Source organism: Canis lupus, chromosome 7 (assembly GCF_011100685.1).
Source record: "Canis lupus familiaris isolate Mischka breed German Shepherd chromosome 7, alternate assembly UU_Cfam_GSD_1.0, whole genome shotgun sequence".
In the NCBI taxonomy this organism is placed as follows: domain Eukaryota; kingdom Metazoa; phylum Chordata; class Mammalia; order Carnivora; family Canidae; genus Canis; species Canis lupus.
This window is the reverse complement of record NC_049228.1, coordinates 14,251,623-14,273,771: the sequence shown is the minus strand read 5'-3', so window position 1 is coordinate 14,273,771 and position 22,149 is coordinate 14,251,623. Positions and strand designations below refer to the sequence as shown.

The 22,149-nt window shown below is 47.4% G+C and overlaps 1 protein-coding gene and 2 long non-coding RNA genes across 3 annotated transcripts in view; 2 read left to right on the top strand and 1 right to left on the bottom strand.

Moving 5' to 3' along the window:
* KIAA1614 (uncharacterized protein KIAA1614 homolog) overlaps window positions 1-1,694 on the bottom strand; it is a 40,798-nt gene extending 39,104 nt beyond the window's left edge. The window contains exon 1 of the mRNA XM_038541744.1: window positions 1,633-1,694. Coding sequence (XP_038397672.1) covers window positions 1,633-1,670 — 38 coding nt within the window. The 5' untranslated portion in view covers window positions 1,671-1,694. The remainder of the gene's footprint in view (window positions 1-1,632) is intronic.
* A 2,152-nt stretch (window positions 1,695-3,846) lies between these two features.
* LOC111096636 lies at window positions 3,847-7,877 on the top strand. Its single transcript, XR_005361975.1, has 2 exons — window positions 3,847-4,562; window positions 6,477-7,877. It is a non-coding gene; the product is annotated as an uncharacterized LOC111096636 (long non-coding RNA).
* A 6,781-nt stretch (window positions 7,878-14,658) lies between these two features.
* LOC102154021 lies at window positions 14,659-22,089 on the top strand. Its single transcript, XR_005361973.1, has 4 exons — window positions 14,659-14,785; window positions 15,271-15,404; window positions 16,147-16,297; window positions 21,947-22,089. It is a non-coding gene; the product is annotated as an uncharacterized LOC102154021 (long non-coding RNA).
* Window positions 22,090-22,149: the final 60 nt, after the last annotated feature.

Genomic DNA, 22,149 nt, shown 5'->3' with positions numbered 1-22,149 from the left:
GGGCTGAGCCCCGAGTCAGGCTCCCTGTGAGCAGGGAGTGTGCTTCTCCCTCTCCTCTCTGCTCATGCTTTCTCTTGCTATCTCTCTGCCTCTCAAATAAGTAAATAAATCTTAAAAAATAAAAAAATAAAGGGGAGAGAAGCATAAATCATTGGATGGCACAAATAAGTTATTCATTGAGTTTTTTGCTTCCAAGTCTGAGCAGTGGTCTAGTTTTTCTAACCCCATTTTACAGATGGGGCACAATGAAGCTTCAAACAACAGCCAAGTGTGGACCAGAGTGAAAACAGGGGCCAGACCTCCCAACCCCCAGGCTCCATCTCTGCTGACAGGCCGTCTCAGTGGAGGATGTCAACATCGGCTAGGAGCCAACAAGCTCTTCCCTTCCTAACCGGAGCCAAGGCGGATCAGGGACCTCAGGAAGATACCACACAGGATGGGACCCTCTGCTTGAAGGCGCCCGGCTGTGTACAAGCCACAGCACGCGCGCGGGGCTGTGCTCCAGGGGTGGCCGTGATCAGTCACGGACTCCCATCCACATCTGCTCTGGGCCAGGCAGGCCTGCGAGAGCTTTCAAACACCCTCACACACTCTGCCAGAAGGGGATTATCTTCCTCGTTTTTCACAGACAGAGAAACTGAGGCACCTAGCGATTCAGTCAACTAAAAGGAACTAAAAGGAAGTTGGATTAGGGATGCAAATCTCCTCCCAAGGCCGGGGATCTCTCCAAGCACTCAGTGATCAGGTGATCACTTATCCCCCACTCCCCTCATTCTGTAGAGGAGACTACCCCTCATCTGGAGAGTTTAAGGGACTTGCCAGAAATACACAGCTCCTCGGTGGCATCGTTGATGTCAATGTCTTCACCCAGAATGCAAGTGAGCAGGGGACAGTGGGGCCAGCAGGGAGCAGCGGCTCAGGGCACTAATATCTACCCCACCCTCTGAGAAAATGCTCCTTTAACATCATGCAGTTAGATGTGTCCCACGTGAAGTAAACACGCATTCACAGAAACCCATTTCTACATAAGTTACAAATTGGGAGTTAGTTTTTTCACTTCATCATTAACTAAAAGTTCACCATAAAGTTCTCCGAAATGGCAAGTCCCTCTGTAGTCCTTTGTTACAATTCGTTTCATGCCCGTTTCAGGACTGTACTTGGTCCATGAAGCAAAACACAGACAGAATGCAAACGCCCCATCAGCCGAAGCTGTGAAGTGTGAGGAGTATCTTCAGGAGGGCGGGATCACTTCCTCCCACCAGTTGATCTAGAATTTACCAACTTTTTCTTTGCAGCCCAGCCACCGAATCCTCTCTTCTGAAAGTTCAGTTCGGAAAGCAGGGGATTCGGGGCAATGCCAGCCCGACACAGACAGCCTTCTGAGGGGCAGCCCGTGGACCCGCATCCCCGCGCAGGCCGGCTCCCCGCGCCCTCCCAGCCTCCCCCTCCTCGTCCTCCCATCCTCCCTCCTCCTCGTCCTCCCAGCCTCCCCCCTCGCACCCTCCCAGCCTCCCTCCCGCGCCCTCCCAGCCTCCCCCCTCCCAGCCTCCCCCCCGTCGTCCTCCCAGCCTGCCCCCTCCCAGCCTCCCCCTCCCCATCTCCCCCCCCCGCCGCTCCCTCCCGCGTACTCACTGGGGGCCGCCGCCCGCGGGCTGCGCCGCCCCCTCCATCCCGCGGCGCGGCCCTGCTCGGGCCCTGCGCGCTGGGTCGGGGCCGCCTCCTGCCTGCGGGGCGGCGGGGGCAGCGGGCGCGGCCGGGGCTGCAGGGCGGCGGCATGGGCGGCGGGCTCCAGGCCCTGCCAGCGCCCGGGGAGGCCGGCAGCCGAGCGAGCGAGCGCGGGGGCAGAAGGCGGGGCGGCGGAAGGGGCTGGAGCAGCGGGGCCGGGCCCCACGGCGGCCCCGGGGCGGAGGACGAGCGGGCGCGGGGCGCGGGGCGCGGGGCGCGGGGCGCGGCCGGGCAGGCTCCCGGGAGGCGTGCGCCTGCAGCCCGGGCTCGGGAGGGGGCCCGGTGGCTGCGGGTGGAAGCTGAGGAATGCCCTTTGTTTGGACAGCTTCTCCAGAGAACTCGGCCGCCCTCTCCTCCGAGGTCAAGGTCATCTGCTGTGCTTTCCCGAGGCGCGAGGGTCCCCGAGTGAGGCCGGGCCCGACCGGGGGGAGCGGCCCCTGCGCTGCCAGCCCCTGGGGCGGGGATCCGGTTCTCAGAGCCCCGGGGACCCCTGGAGAGACCCTGTCACTTTTTCCACATCTGGGAGGAAGTAGCGGCAAAGGGCTTTACCTCCCGCCGGGGCCTAAGGCCCTAAGCAACGTGCTTTCCTTCTCTTTCCACCCAGAGGGAGGTAACGGAATCTCACCTGTTTCCAAACATTTGTCGCAAAGGACAGGAAACAACAAGAGAGTTAGGAACCCAGGAGACTCCAGAAATCTCTCCAAAGGGAAAGTGCTCATTCATCTTTCCTTCAGCCGGACGAGCTTCTCGCTCAAGCGTGGGTGGCTCTCCTATTCGTACTTGGGTACTGCTGTCACCAATCTAGAGGACAGGCACAGCAAGGGTAAGGACCACGCAACGCGCAAAGTGCCTGCGTCCAGGTGGAAGGAAGGGATGGTTTGCAGGGGCAGCCTGGCTCATGAGTGAGGAGGACTCACCCTGCAGTAGGTGGAGGCCTCTGGGCAAGACACTGGCCCCCCAGGCCTGAGAGAAGCTGTTAGAGGAGCTGTGCTGGATTGGCCTTGTGCTAGTTTAGGAACCTGCCGGACTACCTAGGGCAAACCCTCTGTGTTACAGAACAGGCCCAGGTCATACACCTCTCGTGTCAGGTGGTCTCCAAAGTCTGGGGTCAGTGCTCTTGCAAGTGACTGCCCCCCTCCCTCCCTCTTCCCAGAGCAAGCTCTTCCTCCAACGGGGCACTTACTGCTGTTTGTTAGTATGGGTCACTTCATAATACAGCAATGCTCCGTTTATGGACCTAGCGCCCACCTGGCATTGAGCCAAGCGCTTTACATTCCTTATCTCCTATGGCAACCCTGAAAGATGAGTAGTTTATTATCTCCTTTCTACAGATTAGGAAACTGAGTTAGGAGATCTTCTCAAGATCACAGAGCTAGTAAGTGGTAGGCTTTCTAGAGTCCGAGACCCTTGCATCAACCACACCACACAATGCTGTGGCCAGCTCTCTGTATGTGTGTGTTCAGCGTGGAAAGAGTTAGTTTAAAAAAATAAAAAAAAACTGTGAAGTGCTGTGAGACCAAAAATAGACTGCCGCAGTGGTCTGGTCCTTCCTGTCTGGATACTTTCTGCCTTCCTTATTCCTGCAATCCAAGGTAAAGTCCTATAATCTTTTAAGATTCCTTCCTCTCTCTTCCATGTGCAACATCCTAACAGCAATACTATTACCATTATTGGAGAAATTCTATGAGCTAAGGTACTCCATATAGGATCCTTTAGATCTTTACAACAGTCTCCCAAAGTCAGTGTAGTGTCTCGGGATAAGGTTATGGGGGTATAGAGAGGTTAAGGGACTTGCCTGAGGCCACCCGGCTAATACAGTCAGAGTCTGAATCCAGTCCTGTCCCGCTCCAAGATCTTCTGCCTTCTGCTTCCTTTCAGAGGCATCTCAGAGTTCAGACTCTTAGAGGTAACTTCATGACTCCTGTTCCCCACCCCCACCCCCCCATCCCTGAAGTTAATGATCTGTAAAGCAAGTTTCTGAAAGTTCCAGCAAAGGCTTAATGTTTAGAGGAAACCTGCCCCTCCCACCTTTTGAGATGCAAATAATCACTTTCAGTTTACTCATTAAATTTGTTGCTTTACACTTAGTATAGGGGGGATGGGTGTGACATCTAGACAGAGGTTTTAAAAGCCACCTACAAATACCAACAAGCAAGCCCCCAGGAGCTATTAAATTATCACAACATTCACACGTCTGAAGGCATTTCTCATTCATCTGGATTCTGTTTGGTTCAGCAAATATCCGTTGAGTTTCTACTACTACATGCCAGACACTGGAAAGACAAAATGTAATACCACAGGCCCTGTCCTTGAGGAATTTCTGGTCAAGCTGGGCAGGGGAAGGGAAACAGAAACTTCCTGTGTAAGTGCTCCCCAGTCAGGCTCACACAGGGCCGTGGGGTAGGTCTGCTCCCAGGAACGGCTGAGGTGTGTGACTGAGGTGCGTGTGGGGTTGGAGGGGTATCACGGAGAGCTGGGTCTTGGAGAAAGAGCCAGAGGGGGAAGGGTGGGAGAGCCGTTTCTGTCAGAGAACTTGGCATAAACACAGGCATCCAGGTGTGACACTGCCCGGTTTCACTGGTCCTACTTGTAAAAGTAGGGCTGGCAAAGGCAAAAGCAGGGCTGAAGCTGCAAAGCAAGGGTGGCATGCCTGGCTCGAGGGTACCTGGGGTTTGGGTGAGGAGCTTGGATGCTGTCCTGTGAAGTGGGAGACCCTAGGAGGTGAGCTACTTTGCGCATGGCACGTCTCTGGACTGGAGAACTACCTTATGTCCTGCGTATCAGAGTCCTCCGTTACCATTTCTTGGAGAGACATCGAGGAGGATCACAAACACATGGTATGTAGCGATCACACAGCCTTCTTCCTCCATGTAGACAACTGGGGAAACCTCCTCCCACTTAGCCTGAAAACACGGCCTCACCCCTCCTCCCCGCCTTCCCCCAACATGCTCTGAACACGCAGCCTTGAATAAGGAGCCGTGTGGGATGTGGAAATCGGGTTTCACTTAGGTTAAAGGGATGGGTGAGAGATGGCCCCTCAGGGTCACACCATTAGAGGTGGGTGGCGTGGGAATGGGGTGGGAGGGACGCCTCTGCCATCGCTCCACCGTCCTGCCTGGAGGAGCTGGTCACCCCCGTGTCGGCCGCAGGCCACCCGGGCTGAGGAGCACACAGTGGTGGTTGGTCCTGGCAGCGGCTCCTGGGGATACTGTTCACAGTTCCGGGGGCTTCCCTCAGGCCCTCCCCTTTTCTTTCCAGCCCAGGCCCAAGAGAGCCCTGGGACTTTCTCCCCTGTGCCTGCCTCTCCCCTGCTTCGAACTCTCTGCCCCCCTCCCCAGCCCTGGTGTGTCCTGGGCCGGTGTGGCTCTCCTGGGACCCTGTGAGAGGGGCTTCTGACCTCCAGGCTGGACTAAGCCCCGGAGTCGGCCTCCTCATAGGCTTCCCAAGTGCTTTTGGGGCCCAGTCGGCTTGGAGAAGCACACGCCCGCCTTCCAACTCAAACCCCTTTGTAAGGCCCCTGGGCCTCAGGCTTCAGCCACACGGAACTGCTTCTGGCTCCCCTGGCTGGCGCTGCCGATTCGTGTCCCCTCGTCCTTGCCCAGGCTCTCCTTCAGCCTGAGGCACCCTGCCTCACTGCCACAGCCGGGCCAGTCTGGCTGTCTCCTGCTAGGCCTCCGCACGGCTCAAATGGCCCCTCCTCGGGGAAGTCTTCCCCAGTACTTTCCACAGCCAGACCAGGTTAGAGCCCCCTGGGCCTGCTGCTGCCAGACCATTTATCACACTGACGCTTCGCAGAGTGCGTCCCGATCTGGATCTGTGTCCCTGGCCCCTGACACGTGCTTGCCACATAAAAGGTATTGACTAAATGCCAGGCAGTTGAAAGAAAGAAAGAAACTAAAAAAAAACCCTGTCAGGCAAGGATGCCTGACAGGAAAAGAGGGGAGAGGCCACTGCTTGCTAAAAGGATGAAGGTCATTTTCAAAGGATTTGGTTTATTTGCTCGACATGGCCAGTTCGGCCCCCAGGGTCTCTGAGAAAGTCCATCCCTGGCAGGGCCAGGACTGGCACCCAGGCTTCCTGACTGCCTCTCATTTGCACCCGATGCCCAGGCCTGCTTGCCCCCTGACCTTCCTCCCTCTTCCCACGATGGTCATTGATCATAGACAGTGGTATAGGCATTAGCCTTCAATTCTGAGTGAGCCTGGAAATTTGGAGATAAACAGCTGTCAGAAGCAATGGATAGGGGAGGAGAGAGGTGCAGATAATGAGCGAGAAGCACAAACAAGGTGGGAGAGGATTCCAGAAATATGTACAGTCCGGCAACATGACAAGTGGGCACCTCCAGAGAGCAACCATCTTGTTATGTGTCTCTATACACTCCAACACACACACACACACACACACACACACACACACACACACACGTATGCCATGCTCTCCTATGCCACACCTGCCTGAATCGGCCAAATCCCAAGGAGAACAGAAGCATGGTGCTTACCTGGCCGGGGTAGCCTGAACCACTCCCCCACGCTGGTGGGAGGGAGCCCCCTGGGCCCTTCACTGCCTGAGATCCCAACTCACCATGCGTCTGCCCTGACTCTGCCAGGCATCTGTTCCCACGCCCGAGCACCCAAACCATAGCTCTTCATTGCATAATCCTAATCACAGGGAAATGACTGGGATTAGGAAAATATTTTAATACTTTCCTTTCTACTCTACCATGCCTGCTCTGGGGATGGCGGCATCCATAGGAGGAGAGGACACCTGGCTTTAACCTACCTTCGATATCACTATCGTGTTGGCCAAGTCACTTTTCTCATCTACAAGATGAAGCCGATTCAGGGAGAGAGATATTGGAGGATGACGGAGACCTGAACTCATGTTTGTGACAGTTTTTCCTCTTGAGAAAAGACAGAAAAGTGCTTGGAAATATATTGATAATTTGCCTAAGACATATGAGACAAATAAATTGGTATAATCCAGGAAAATACTAGCCCATTTAGAAGTCACCTTTATATCAAAAGGCATTTACAAGAAAAGTAATGGCAACATTGTTCACAATTCAAAATAACTGAAAACATTCCAAATGGTTACCAATAGTAGAAAGGATGATTTTGGTGTATTTGTAAAATGGAACATTAGAGATCAATGACAATGAACAAATAGTAACTGCACAGAACAACGTGGCTGATTCTTACAGGCTGCTGAGCAAACAGAGCAAGAAAAAAGAAACAGATGAAACTAAACGATAAATTCTTTAGAGACACACACCAATGCATATGAGATAAAACTAATGGAGAGCAAGAGAATTATTAACACAGATAATTATATAATGGCCTCCTCAGTGTGGGAAGAGAATGGCAGATAACAATTGGGGTGAAGAGTTTCAGAGGCAGAGGTAATGCTTTATTGAAGTGTGTGGTGAATATATGGATGTTTACTTTATTATTCTTTACAATGTACGTTATATACACACACATCACATGTACAATGTATATAATACATAGTATATATAATGTACATACAGCATATTTCATAATTTATAAATATGAAAACTATATGAAAAAACCCCACTTCACCATATATGTGAAAGAAGACCTAAGTGAATGGAGAAATATTTACTGAGGGATCATAGCACTTTTTGTATATTTTGAAGACGAAAATTTTCATTGAATTTAAAGATTTAAATGGGATTTCACTCAAGATCCCATATATAGGCAAGAAAATTTAAGAAAAAGATTTTATAAGAGAAAGGAAAGAAAAAGAAAAGGAAAAGGAATGGAGGTTTATTATCCAAAATATAAAATTGCATTATAAGTTTATAATAAAATAGGAAATGATGACAAAATAAACCATCAGAGCAACGTAACACAATGTATATATATAATATGTATATAGTATGTGTACATAGTATACATCGTATATTTATGCACATAGTATAAAAACAGATCCTACATTTTCTTCATCTAATAAAGGATATTTACAAACAACATATATAACTAATATGATACCCAGTAGTGAAATATGGAACACTTTTCCTGAGTTTGGGAACAAGGAAAGGATATGCAGTACCATCACTTCTATTTAGTGTTGTAATGGAAGCCCTATCCAGTGCAATACAGCTAGAAAAAGAAAAAAAAAGTATAAATAAAGAAGCAAATAAAATTATTTGCTGATTACGTGATTTTAGAAAAATCCAAAAGAAACTACAGACTCTTAAAATTAAGATGTAAATTTAGCTAGGCTTCTGGCTACAAAATCAATATATAAAAATCTATTGCATTTCTATGTACTTAGCAAGAAATAAGGTGAAAGTGAGATTTATAAAAAAAAATAATAATAAAGAATAAAAACATCCAAAACCAACAAATGCCTAGGAACAAAATCTGATAAAGATCATTAGCAAGACTTTTGCATTGAAAACTACAAAAGGGGGGCACCTGTGTGGCTCAGTCGGTTAAGCATCGGACTCTTGATTTCAGCTCAGTTCATGATCTCAGCGGGGAGTCTGCTTGTCTCCCTCTCCCCGTGCCCCTCTCCCTGCTCACTCACTACCTCTCTCTATATATAAAATAACAAAATCTTTAAAAGAGGAAAGTAAAAGGGTGCCTGGGTGGCTCAGTTGGTTAAATGTCTGCCTTTGCCTTCAGCTCTGGTCGTGATCCCAGGGTCCTGGGATGGAGCCTTCATCAGGTGCCTTCCTCAGCAGGGAGTCTGTTCCTCCTTCTCTTCCTCTCCCTCCCCCCCGTTGTGCTTTCTCTTTCTCACGTGTGCCCTCTCTCAAATGAATAAATAAAATCTTTAAAAAACAAAACTACATGGGATGCCTGGGTGGCTCAGCGGTTAAGCATCTGCCTTTGGCCCAGAGTGTGATCCTGGAGTCCCAGGATTGAGTCCCACATCGGACTCCCTGCATGGAGCCTGCTTCTCCCTCTGCCTGTCTCTGCACTCTCTCTGTGTCTCTCATAAATAAATAAATAAAATATTTTAAAAAATAAAATAAAAATAAATAAATAAATAAATAAACCAAAACTACAAACATTGAGAGAAATTAAAGAAATGTTATTCATAGATCAGAAAACTATTATTCCTCCAGAACCGATCTATATATTTGTTTGAGCCTGATAGTGGGTGGCTTACACAACAAAAATGTATTGTCTCACAGTTCTGGAGGCCAGAAGTCCAAAATCAAGGTCTCAGCAGGGCCATGCTCCATCTGAAGGCTCGAGGGAAGGATGTGTCTCAGCCCTCTCTTCTAGCTTCTGGTTGTTGCCCTGTGGCAATACAACTTCAGTCTTCACATGACGTTCTCACTGTGTGCGTGTCTGTGTCCAAATTTCCTCTTCTTATAAAGACATCAGTCATATTGGAGTAGGGACTCATGCTACTCTAGTGTGACCTCATCTTCACTAATCACATCAACAACAGTCCTATTTTCAAATAAGGTCACATTTCTAGGTATTGAGGGTTAGGACGTCAACATATGAGTTTTGGGGGGCATAGTTCAACCCATAACAGTATTCCATGCATTCTGATCTACATTACAACCAGTTTTCTTTCAGGTAGCAATTGACAATCAAAACTTACATTCAAATGACTCTAATTCAGACAATGTTTCCCTGCTATTTAATTTTAGAGGACAACTTAGCACTGTCTTCTTGTGTAGCCCTCAAACACAAGAAGTGACTCTTCAAAATCGATCTCGTTTAATGAAATCTGCAACCAATATTATGAAATCCACAACTAATATTATGGTTATTTTTATTCCTACTTACTCTTGTTTTAAGTAAGCATCCTCCCTGATTTGTGGTATTGTTCCTTGCAGAGAACAGGGTTAAAGTCTCCTGGGTATCAGGGAGATAGAACTGGGGAAACAGTACTCCATAGTGGAGTAGAGATAAGAAGTCAGTAAACTATACCTTAGCCCTCTGAGTCAGATCCTATTCCTCGGTGGGGAAGAAGTTAGATATTATAGTCAATAATTATTTTATTCTATAATTCTCTTTCTTTCTTATTGTCCATCTCTCCTTCAAAAACAGACTCTGTCCCTATTGATCATTGAATCTCCAGCCCCTAGAAAAGCACTGTGAAATACGGTGGCCACACAGTGGGTTTCAAAGAGGTAACACAAGAAAAGAATGTAAAAATCTCACTAATAATGTCTTATATGGATTACATGTTGCAATGATACTGTTTTGGATGTATTTGCTTAAATAAAATATACTGTCTAATACTATCTGTAAATGCTTATATGTAATTTATGTATTTTTAGAGTATGACTGTTATATGTAATTTGAAATGACATACAGGGCTTGCATTTCTTTTTTTTTTTTTTTAAGATTTTTAATTTATTTATTCATCAGAGACACAGAGAGAGAGAGAAGCAGAGACACAGGCAGAGGGAGAAACAGGCTCCATGCAGGGAGCCCGACGTGGGACTCGATCCTGGGCCTCCAGGATCACGCCTGGGCTGAAGGCGGTGCTAAACCGCTGGGCCACCTGGGCTGCCCTTGCATTGTATTTCTACTGGACAGCTCTGCCCTACAATATTGCCTGGCACATAGTAAGCACTCAATAAATATTTATTGACTAGGTTAACAATAATTTGTATTATATTATTATTATAGCTAATATTTCTTTTTTTATTTAAAGATTTAATTTATTTGAGAGAGAGAGGAAGAACACAGAGCACAAGCGGGGAGAGGGGAAGAGAGGGCTGAGAGAGAGGGAGAAGCAGACACCCCGCAGAGCAGGGAGCCTGACCCAGGGCCCGACCCCAGGACCTGAAATCATGACCTGAGCTGAAGGCAGGCGCTTAACCCCCTGAGCCACCCAGGTGTCCCATAGCTAACATTTCTTGAATGCCAACATGCTAAGACTATGCTAAGTGCTTCATTTTGCAGAATCTTCTCAACATGCCTCTCAGTAAGAACTCATAGATGAAGACATGAGGTATCGAACGGTCAATCACCTGCAGTAAGGGCAGCATCAGGACTCAGACCCAGGGGCAGCCTGGGGGGCTTAGCGGTTTAGCGCCGCCAGCAGCCCAGGGTGTGATCCTGGAGACCCGGAATCGAGACCCACGTCGGGCTCCCTGCGTGGAGCCTGCTTCTCCCTCTGCCTGTGTCTCTGCCTCTCTCTCTGTTTCTCATGAATAAATAAAATCTTAAAAAAAAAAAAAAAGGACTCAGACCCAAAGTGAGTGAACCACTGTCTGCCTCCAAAGACCATACAATTTAACCACTTTTCTCTACTGAGTTCCTGAGTCTCCGTGAAGTCTCAGACAACTCCAGAGCCTTGCACAGTCAGCCATGTGGTTAAAAACCATGTTAATTCTGTGGTTTGTCAATTAAAATGTTAAAAGGAAGCAACGTTGCTCGTTTCAGCTCCGAATGACTCTTTCCCTTAAATGATTACAGCTCCAGTCTTTGCATCTGCATAGTGATGGTGCCCTGCCCCCAAGTGCCAGGGCCCAGGGCTGCAGGATTTAGGACACTGCAGGCTTCTCACCGTGACCCCGCCCCTCTTGGATCTGTCTTTCCTGGTTCCCTCTTTCCTGGTTCTCCTCGCTCATTTCTAATTGCTCATTTTTCGACCCTGCTGCCTGCCCCTGGTCTGTCGCCTGGAGCTCTTTCTCCCCACTCTTACATTGTGCAGGCTTCCAGAGGGACATCATCTGAGTCCAAGACACGAAGCCGTCCACGTCCGCGTGCTGAAGAGCCCCCCTCTGCACCCTCATGGGGTGCCCTTTCTGCGGGGCAGGCCCCTCTATGCTGGTCCCCGACAGGTATTTATAAAGTTCCGACTTCATGCTGCATAACTGGGTGGAGGACACTCCCACCTATTCAGATACATTTACACTTGACATGCGAGGATCTGAACGGTTCATCTTCCCTTTCTCTGAAATCTTCTCCCAGAGAGCAGCCTCATCAATCACCCAAGCCAGCAATTTGAGAAGTTTCCTCTCCCTCACCTTCCAAGACAACAATGCTTCCCTCGCCTGGAGGTGCCCTGTCTCGGTCTCCCTGCCTCTGTTCCAGTCTGGAGCACCGGGATCTCCATCACAGAACCGAAAGCAGGAGAACCTGCCTCCTACCTGGCTGCCCTGCCCCAAGCCCATCTCCGTACGGTCATCTCCGTACAGCCACCTGGTGATCTTTCTCAGACCTGTGACCACAGTCCTCGTGACCAGGCGGTTCACAGCTGACTCACGGCACTGAAAGCTCCTCCACTCACCTCCTCCAACTTCGTCTCCTATCGTCCCACATCCTGTATGTACCCCACACTCCATCCACATCGCCCTGGAGTTCACGCTCCATGAACGACACGTCCGTGTACTCCCCACCTGCAGGATCCTTCCTTTCTCACCTGGAAGGTCTCTCCTTCACCTGGGGGAGTCCTCAGGAGCAACCCCCAGCCAGAGTAAAATACCCTTCCCTGTGTCCGAACACCACTCACTGCAGTGCCTTTTGGGTGGGTTTATTTCTTTGTCACTTGCATGAGCCCGTAAGCTCTAAGCAGAGGTGAAGGCCAGAGCGTTGGAATCAGCCCACTTTGCATTTGTCACTTAGTCTAATTCACAAGGCAACTCTAGGAATGGATATTATCATTCCCGTTTTATAGATGAGTAAACCAAGGCTCAAAGAGACTATTTTGCCCAAGGTCCCCACCTGGCAAGTGGTGGTCCCAAGACGTCACAGGTTGTCTAGGGACTAATGTGGTCGAGGGTTAGGCTAAGGTCTGGGAATAAGCTGGATCAAGTGAGAGGATGGTGGAAATGCATTTGCTTGTTGAAGAGACTCTCTAAGGAGGTTTTCACACAGGGCTGGTGCACTGGGGTCCTGGATTGTGGGCACCCCTCCCCACATCGCCCCTCGCACACCCACTGCCATCCGCCCCTGTGCTCCTCTTGTGGAAGGTAAATGCCAGTGAGTAGCAGGTTACCTTCCAACAACCCTCCCAAGTCAGATTTTGCAGCGGAAGATGCCAAGACCATATTTAAAGAAGTCCAATGGAAATTATGTGTGGGCCTGAATTTGCCCACAGTGAACAAGGCGGATGAGCGACCCAGTCCCCAGGTCCCCAGGTCCACTCCAGGCTTGGAACACACCCATCCGGCTGCGTCTGCCTTTCAGGGAGAGCCCCACACATGGCCCCAGCAGATCGCTGTAGTCAGAGAGGTGCCCCCCAAGAATGCTTCCCTCTCAAGTCAGAGCCACCCCCAGTGCTCAAAGGGAAACAAGGCCTGAGTTGGGGGCGGTGGCCCAGGGCACGAGGACAGCTGTGCCCCTCATACGCTCTCAGGGGCGGGCAGGGAGGGGGAATAGCTGGCTTTGCCAGTGGAGGTCTACTGGGACCACGCAGAGTGGCTCAGTGTTGGGTGGGATTGGGGCTCCCCAGAACCTCAGAAGCTGTTTTGGGCAGAGGGGAAAGATGGTGGGCTGCCCCAGGCGAGCAAGGATATGGGGCCTGGAGCCCTGCCAAGCCCTCGCTTCTGGCTCTGAGGAGCAGTGGGCCCTCTCTCCCTCCTGAAGACATTTCCCCTGGAGACACCAGGGGTCTCTGGCCGGGATCTCTCTGGCCCAGGCCACAAGATGTGGGCTTGTAGGGGCAACACCAGAGGAGGCCAGTCTACAGGGCACAGGGGAGCTGGCTCTTCCTGTGTGGAGGGTGCCTTAGATCTAGGATTCTCTGAAGCCTGTCGAGCCCCCAGTCTGTGTGCAGTTCCTCGTCCTGTGGTCCTGTGGGGTCCCTGCCTCCCGATTCCCTCCCGCCCCCACCAGCCTGGGAGATTTTGCTGAGGACACAAATGAACCTCAGAAGCAGAGCCCCTCTGAGCAGAATTCCCTCCATGTCTGTGGTCCCCTGCTAAGTTTTTCCAGGGTTAAATTAAGGTGCATGGTGGGTGGGATATGGAAGGAAAGACCCAAATTAGAGATGTCAAGGATTAGTCTCTAGCAGCCTGGAGTCAGCTCTGGCTAAGCCACATCTACTGTTGGGGCCAAGCATTGGTCACTCTGTGGAGGTCACTCTCCTCATCTAGAAAGGGTGGACTGGACACCCGGGTCCCAAACTACTGTTCCTCAGAACCCCAGGGTTCCGTGAGGTATTAATAGGTCTTCTATGAAAAAGAGAATTCGTTCCCCTAAGTCAGGGTGATAATGTATGCTATCTCATACTCCTGGCAGGCCATTGGGCCCAAAGGCATTTCAAAGGCTCTGGGAAGTCCCCAGTGAAAACAAAACAAAATGAAAGGAAACCAGTTTACCTTTGTTTAACATTTTCCCAAAAGTAATCCACCATAGAAGCCATTTCCCTTCAAAACAGCAATCAACATCCTAGGACACCCACTGGGGACAACCTGCCCAGACGACCTCTCAGGTTTCTTCTTGCCCAGATAGGCTAGGCCTCCCCACCCCAGGGGGAGGAGCACTTAGCAGCTGTGCAGCAAATTCTAAGATCCCACAGAAAGGTCCACACTGCAAGTAGAAAAGCCTCCTTTGGGGGCAAGTGGCAGCCCCTCCCGGCTCTATTTTATTTTTTAAGAAAGCCTAGTGCTGTGAGTTAGAGACCAAAAAGGGGAGACTTAAAAAAAAAAAAAACAACTCAGTTTGTACTCTGATCCTTTGTTGTTTTAAGTCAATTCACTTTAAAACTAACAGCCTCAGTGTGCCCATCTGTGAAAAGGGAGAACTGAGGAGGCTTGATTGACACCCACTAAACATTAACCCTCACAAGTTCCCCACCTGGGGTCCCCAGACACCCAATGGCAAGAAAAGCATAAGCTATTTCCAATATTTAAAGAAGTCTAACGAAAATTATACATTTACCATGAGAAGTGTCTTTGCTTTTGACTGGTATTGTATCAACTCAGTATGGCAGTACTGGTTGTCATGGGGACAAGGATTATTATGCAATAGATATGGTTGGTTTGTTAAGACAATTTTTGTTTTTGTTTTTTTTTTACAAACTTAGTGTCTGTGAAAGTAATACAAAGATCAGCTGGTAAAGAGCTCCTGACTCAAGCGGTTGGGCCCAAAAACAGTTTAAAAATGCCAAGGTAGAGAGCAGATGGATGGATGGGAGGCAGAGGGAGGTTAGGGTGTCCCCGAGGAGTTCCTGGGAAGGGGGGATCCGGAGTTGTGCGCGGGAGCGTGCGTTGCAGGTGTAAAGTGGCTGTGACCTGGTAGTCTTTTCAGAGCATATTGGGAAAGGGTCTCAGCGGCTGAGACAGGTGGGGAGCACCACCTTTACTAAGCTGAGGGGAGCACAGCCGATTCCAGTGGGCTCAGGGAGCAGGACAAAGTGGATTCAAGGCCGCTTCTCAGAAGGCCTTCTGGCAGTTCCAATGTCTGCGGGTTTTCAAGCACTTGAAAGTTCTGATTTTATATGTGCAGAGTCCTGCCCCCTTGAGCCCTGGGTCACCTCTTCATACACATTTAGAGAGGCCAGTCTGTATGGTTCCTGGCTGTTTACTTTTCCCTCTAAGATTCTGTCCACTCAGATCACCTCACTAGATTCCTGTTCTCCTTTCTCCCCCTGGAGCCCCTTCCCCCAGCATTTCTCTTCCAACATCCAACTCCATTTGGGTACCAGCCCTGGCAGCCCAGCCCATGAGCGGTCTCTCCAAAGCAGTGGTGAAAATCATGGTTGGTAGATTCCTACACATCACCAAAAAGGTAGTTAGCTTTTTTTAATTCTTCAGAGCACCTAAAACAAAAATATCTTCCCCTTAATAATATTGATATCATCAATAATATATCTCTTGCTAAGAACTGGGCCCTGTCTGTGAAAAATTAGAGGGAACAAGAGGACACCGGAGGGGGATTCCATCTGCGCCAGGATCTGAACCAGGCTGGTGGCTTTAGCTAACTGGATAAAGCTGAAAAGGGTTTTTCTCTAGGGTATTTGAGAACAAAGCACTTTGTTGTGTGGTTTTTAAAAAATTATGTCAAATAAATAAATGCATAATCTGGGGTGGAGGAGTTAGCGATGAGGTTAACTATAGGGTAAAATATGAAAGACATTGACATGGACTAAAAAGATTATTGACTGTACTGTCTGCTGCATCCTTCCAGATTACCTGAGCTATTTTATAATTCTGTAAGTTGTAGAAAAATGCATAGTAATGCAAAAGACTTTTGTTCATAGAAATACCAGTTACATTTAGTGGAACTTAGCCCCTTATGAATACTGACCAGCAAAATATTGCTGATTCTGCATTTATTTGTAAATTTTTCTCAGCATTCCAGATGTCTATATATATTTGCGTTTTGGATTCTTTTTGAACGGGTTGTAACATTTTACTTGTTCTCTCCTTAATTAATGACTGAAATAAAATCTCTGACATGTGTTCATTTTATAGCTATATGAGAGGCACGATTACGCTTTTTAAGAAATTATCTTTTGACACATTCACAGAGGAAGGGCCATTTGAGGACACAGTGAGAAGCTAGTCACCCGCAAGCCAAGGAGAGAGGCCTCCGGAGTAACCAAATCTGCTGACAGCTTGATCTTGGACTTCCAGCCTCCAGAACAACACAAAATAAATTTCTGTGGTTTAAGCTACACAGTATGTAATATTTTGTTATGGTAGCCTTACCACACTAAGACTATATACCCAAGTTGTTTATCCATATACTTATTGATGGATATTTTCATCTTTTCAGTTTTGGGCAGTTATGAATAAAGCTGCTATTAACACAAAAATTATCTTTTGATGGATTTATTCAACTTATTTATTCAACTAATATTTCCTAATGTAAACTAGGCACTATGGTTGGACACCAAAGATAGAACAATAGATAGCATTCTAGCCCTTGAGAACAGTCTAGTATGGGGAATTTGAAGTGGTGGGTAGATTGACCAGTGACCAGATTTGGTAAAGATAAGGAGTGCTCTATTACTCAGCAATTTAATAAAGGATGAGATCTTGCCATTTACAACAACACAGTATGCACCTAGGAGGTATTATACTAAGTACAACAAACCAGAGAAAGAAAAATACTGTATGATTTTACTTCTGTTGTGAAATCTAAGAAACAAAAGAAATGAACAAATAGGAAAAGCAGAAACAGACCCATAAGTACAGAGAACACATTACACTGATGGTTGCCAGAGAAGAGGAGGTGGGAAGATGGGCAAAATGGGTGAGGGGGACTGAGAGGTATCGTCTTCCAGTTATGGCATAAAGAAATCGTAGGGATGAAGGCACAGCATGAGGAATGCAGTCAATGATAATGCAATAGCTGTGTATATGGTGACAGATGGTGCTACCCTGGTGGTGAGCCCAGCATGATGTATGGAGTTGTTGGGTCACTATGTTATACATTTGTAACTAATGTAACATGGTGTGTTGACTATACTTCAATTTTAAAAAAGGGCAAAAAAAGATAAGGAGCCCTCTAATGGAGAGGGGTACAGGTGGAATAAATATAGGGGCCTGCTAGTCTCCTTGAAGGAGTGAGGTAGTGCTCCCTGGCACTGCCTGAGCAGGGGAAGATCAGGAGGGGAGAATTCTCTGGAGAATCAGCCTCTGCACAGAGGCAGAGAAACATGTTCCATTTTGAGGACAGATAGAGATAGGGGAGGACTACTAGCAGGTCAGATTCCAAAAGGCTTCGTGTCCTACAATTGCATAGAACTGATTGTAGGTAGTGTTTAAAATTACAGAAGAGAATAGAATTTTTGACTTTTCATATCTCCTGACATACCTAGGGGAACAAATAACCTGTCTAGCGCCCCCTGCAGCCCGGGGTGTGATCCTAGAGACCTGGGATTGAGTCCCGTTGGGCTCCCTGCATGGAGCCTGCTTCTCCCTCTGCCTGTGTCTCTGCCTCTTCTCTCTCTGTGTGTCTCTATGAATAAATAAATAAGTAAAAAATTTAAAAAAAACCAGCACACCTTTCCAGATTATCAGATTCTGGCCATGTTCCTTGTCTTCAAGTTATTTTTTGCCTTTTTGTAAATTTTAGGTAATTATATGTAATTTCTGTCTGTCTGGTAGTGATTCTTTTTTTTTTTTTTTTGGTAGTGATTCTAATTGACTTCTTTCCCACTATAGAAAAAAGATTTGTAAAAAAAAAAAAAAAGATTTTCTTGAATTTCGTTTATATACACATACCCATCTCAGGACTTTGTCTGAGAGTCCTGATTTTTTTTTTTTTTTTCTGAAAAGAAAATTCTTTTAACTCAGGTGACCTGGGCACCTTTGGTGCTCCCTTGCCCAATAGTGACTGTAGTTGGAGAGCTATAGAAACCTCAGCTTACAAAAGGGGCTCAGGGTCCCTAGAGATGGGACAGAAAGCAGAAAGTGGATGAATAAATATAATGGTTAGTGGGACCACTCCTGCTTCTCCTCTGTACTCAGGCCCTTGTGTCTTTTTTGAGGGCACAGTACCATATATAGCTTTTTGATTCACTGCATGTGCTGAATCTTGGAGGATGACACCCATACAGACTGTTGCCTCTGATGTGGTGCTTTATGTCTTCAGCCATTTCAGTGCTCTTTTGGACTGGCAGCTTCTAGGTGATGAATTATATGCTACAACAAAGTAAATCCCATGGTCATGAGCGCTCTCCCATAACTTCTATGCTGTAAAGTTGGTCCTCTGGTCTGAGGTGGTATCCCATGGAATCCCATGCCAGGGGATCCAACACTCTATAAGCCTTCATATGGTGGTGCTGGTTGAGACTCTGTGGTCAGGAAAGGCCAGGCCAACCCTGACATATTCAACCCCAATACATATTCATGACCTGAATATGTATCTCTTTTTCTAAGAACAGAGAACAGACTTCTGAATTTTCCAGGATGGAAAGCAACGTAGTCAACTTGCCACCCAGTGGCTGGTTTGTCTCTTGAGGAAGACCAACCAATATAGTGCCCTGCTGGGGATTCAGTGTTGGTCGCTGCTGTAGACAGGATAACTTTAGTAGCAGCAGTAGCCAAATTATCTTTGGTAAGTGAGAATCTGTGCTGTTAGTCCATGAATAGCCTTCGTCTCTGCTCTCACACTTCGTTCATGTTTCTACTGTGCTAACACCAGAGTGGCTGGTGATAGAAGCTGGCTGAGGTCAGCGGGCTGAGTCATCTGTCTACTTGGTTTAGTTCTTCATCAATGGTGGATGTTCTCTGAGGATGTAAACATGTGATACAAAGATTTTCCTCCTTCAAGCCTGCTTCTAGAAGTCCATCCACATACTTCCATCCCAGGCCCCTTAATTTTCCAATTTTTCCTCATCAGCTAGCCAGGTCATTTGCCACTCTATATTCTATCCTTGGGATACTGCTTTTTTGTACACTGAGTGGATGACCAAGTGCACTACTCAAAGCTCTGACCATTGGGAGGGTTTATTACTGTCTTTTAAGGCTCCCCCTGTGTGAGGCTGTAGTATAGCTAACAATTTCAGCTTGCACTCACAAATAGAGATAACCCATCCATGAAACCACTCAGGTTTTCCCTCCTCTTTCAGTTGGTCTTACAGGGTCCCTCACACCACCCTAGATGTGCCCAGGAAGAGAACTCCTACACAATTGTGGTAGATGAGAGGGGATCTAGATTACCTGCTCATGGGGCCTGCTTGGACTCTCATCCTGTTGGTGCTCAATCCCGGAGGTACTGCTTCCGCTGTATGATGGATGGTTGCTGGGTTAGTCTCATTGGGTCTTATAGGACCCTGCATTGAAGGGGCAGTTTTAGCCCCAAAGTTAGTTGGTGATTCTCTCTACTAGGGCTTACTAATGGGTTAGGAGTTGTTTTCCAAAGGCATACGATTCTTCACTGCAGATGGCCTGGCCTTGCTGCAGAGCCCTGGGGGCTTGCCTGTGCTTCTCTAACTGGAGCTGGTCACAAGCCTCACCTGGTGTCTTTCCTCACCACTGATAGCTCTAATCCCATGAGGTTGGTCAGACCATATGGATCTGGATTGCCTGCATGGTAGCCTGGGCTGGCTGCAGAGGCCTTTTCTGCTCCGGGACTCACTTAAAGTTGGCTGTCTTCCATGTTACAAGGTGCATGAGCCAGAACAATATCTCTAGGTATTGAATATGCTGACTTGAGAACTTGAAGAGGATTACCAGGCCTGTTTCCTTCTTCATAGTGAGGTACAAGGTGTAATAATTTGTCTTTTGTTTTGCAGATGTCCTGGTTACTGGACCTGATTTGTAGCCTCCTGAAAATGTTACAGTTGTGGCAGGATCTGGAATTATTGCAGGGTTTAGCTCCAACCCTCTGGGACACATGTCTTATGAAGGTCTCTAGCAAGCTAGCCACCTTTTGCTCATATGAACCAATCAATATAATATCACTGATGTAATAGATACATGTGATGTTCTATGGATGTCCAGCTGGTACAAATACGTTTGAACTTAGTATGACCTTGGAGCTAAACTGTTAATGTATATTATTTCCATGGAAATATGAATTGTTCATCTTTTGTTTTGACTGAAAGAATGCCTTCTCCCAGTCGATGGCTGCATACTATATGCTTGAGGTGGTATTGATTTGGTTTAATGAAGATACCACATCTGGCACTCTGCCTGCAACTAGGGTTATTATGTTGAGATTGTGATTTGGTGTCCCTTCCTATTCCATCTGGTTTCTTCAGGGACCAGACTGGTCAAATTAAGGATTGAGAGGAGGAGATGAATAGAATGTGACAATAAATCTCTATTCTCTTCTCTCCACAATATGACTTTACATTTATTTATATCTGGGGGTGGTGGTGGTGGTGTTGAGACTTCCACTTGGCCTTTCCCAATATGATAGCTCTTATTTTGCAGACCAAGGATGCAGGAGTGGGGCTTGGGCCAACTGCCAAATAGGTCATTCCAGTTATATATTGGCAGACTGAGTAACTGGCCACTGAGTAGGTCCATGGATGCTGAGGATCTCTGTAAACTGGACATTAGTCAGGACTACACTTATTATCTGGCCCCCATAGGATCCACTCTAACAAGGGGGCCATGATGATTCAGGTCTTGGGCCATCACTGACAACTCATGCCCTATGTCCAACCATCCTTAAAATATCTGGGTATTCCCTTTCCCCTAATGCATAGTTTCCTAATCATTATTGTGTATACTTGCCATGATATTGCAGTGTTTTTCCTCCTATGGACCCAGCCATCTCTTCTGTTAGCAGCTCTAGTACTGAAAACTGGTGCAGGTTCAGAAATTGGCCAAGGGATTGTGACTTTATTGGGGGCAACTGCCCTCAGCTTTGAAGTTGTCCATCGTTGACTTCTACTAGTGTTACAGGCTCAGTAGTACAAGTTGGGTGACTGCCCATCTACTTTGTCTCTAGGGACACTGTTCTAGGAATTATTCTTGTAATTCTGACCTTGCAGTCATGACAGTTAATTGTGACTTCCTGGCTTTGGATGGTTTTGTGCTGCTACCTGGCTCTGTTGTTTCAGAGTCCTATCATCCCCATTGTTATCAGTCAACATTGTTCTGTGGTGGTGTCTTTACAGAAGAGTCACCTCTGAGTTTTTAGTGATGCTAGTGTATTCCTCAGGACCTTTGTCCATAGTGTGTTCTCTTGACCTTCCAGCCCTAAGTATATCCTGCATGCCTGTTCCCCCTGGGAATTTTAGCTCCATCCTTCACTGTCTGCAAAAGCAATTCTGGAAATTTAACTGCTTTGCATGGGCCATCACTCTTCCCATGTTTCTAGGAACTGGGCTAGTAGCAAGTTTATACCAACTCCTGGTATCTTTGCTAGGGAGTTAAATTCTGCAACTTCGGGAGCATTTCCAAGTCAAACATTCTTCTCTATTCACCCTCAGGATCTCCAACTCCTATCAGTATCTGTATACTGTCTTATGGCTCTTTTAGTGTAGAGTCCTTATCTTCCCTTAGCTGGCTCAGTATGTCCCCAGCTGAGTTATGAGAATCCTGAGTGATGCATATGTTATCTTGCACAAGGGTCTTTAATGCCTCCCATCATGGAGTAGGGGTGAGAAGTGCTAGTGAGGATTATGGGGAAATAGGTCCATAGACTCAATTTTTTTCCCAGGGGCTTATGGAGTCAAAATCTTTTTTGGGGGCTGGGGAGTCCAACTAGATGTTACATCTGATGTGTCTGATTTTCCCAATGAGGATCCTGACGTTGCATAACAGACATGCCTTTGTTGTTTAACCATATTTGAAATTCAGCTACGCTATTAAGTCCTGGCTTGGCCTTCACTTTCTCTTCTTTCCCTTTGTCTCCCACTGTAGGAAATGAGAATGCTGTATGCAACCAGAGAGGCTGTTTCCACATCTGGCTGCCAATTAATTGCTTGGTACTTGCCCTCAGCTGTTCATTATCCTTCTGTAGGCATCAGTGACACTTAGAAAAGCCATCCAATCTCATTGCTCTATAGCTACTGTTTCCTCTCTACATGGATATGCAGTGATAACAGGAGTCCAGCTCTTCAAAA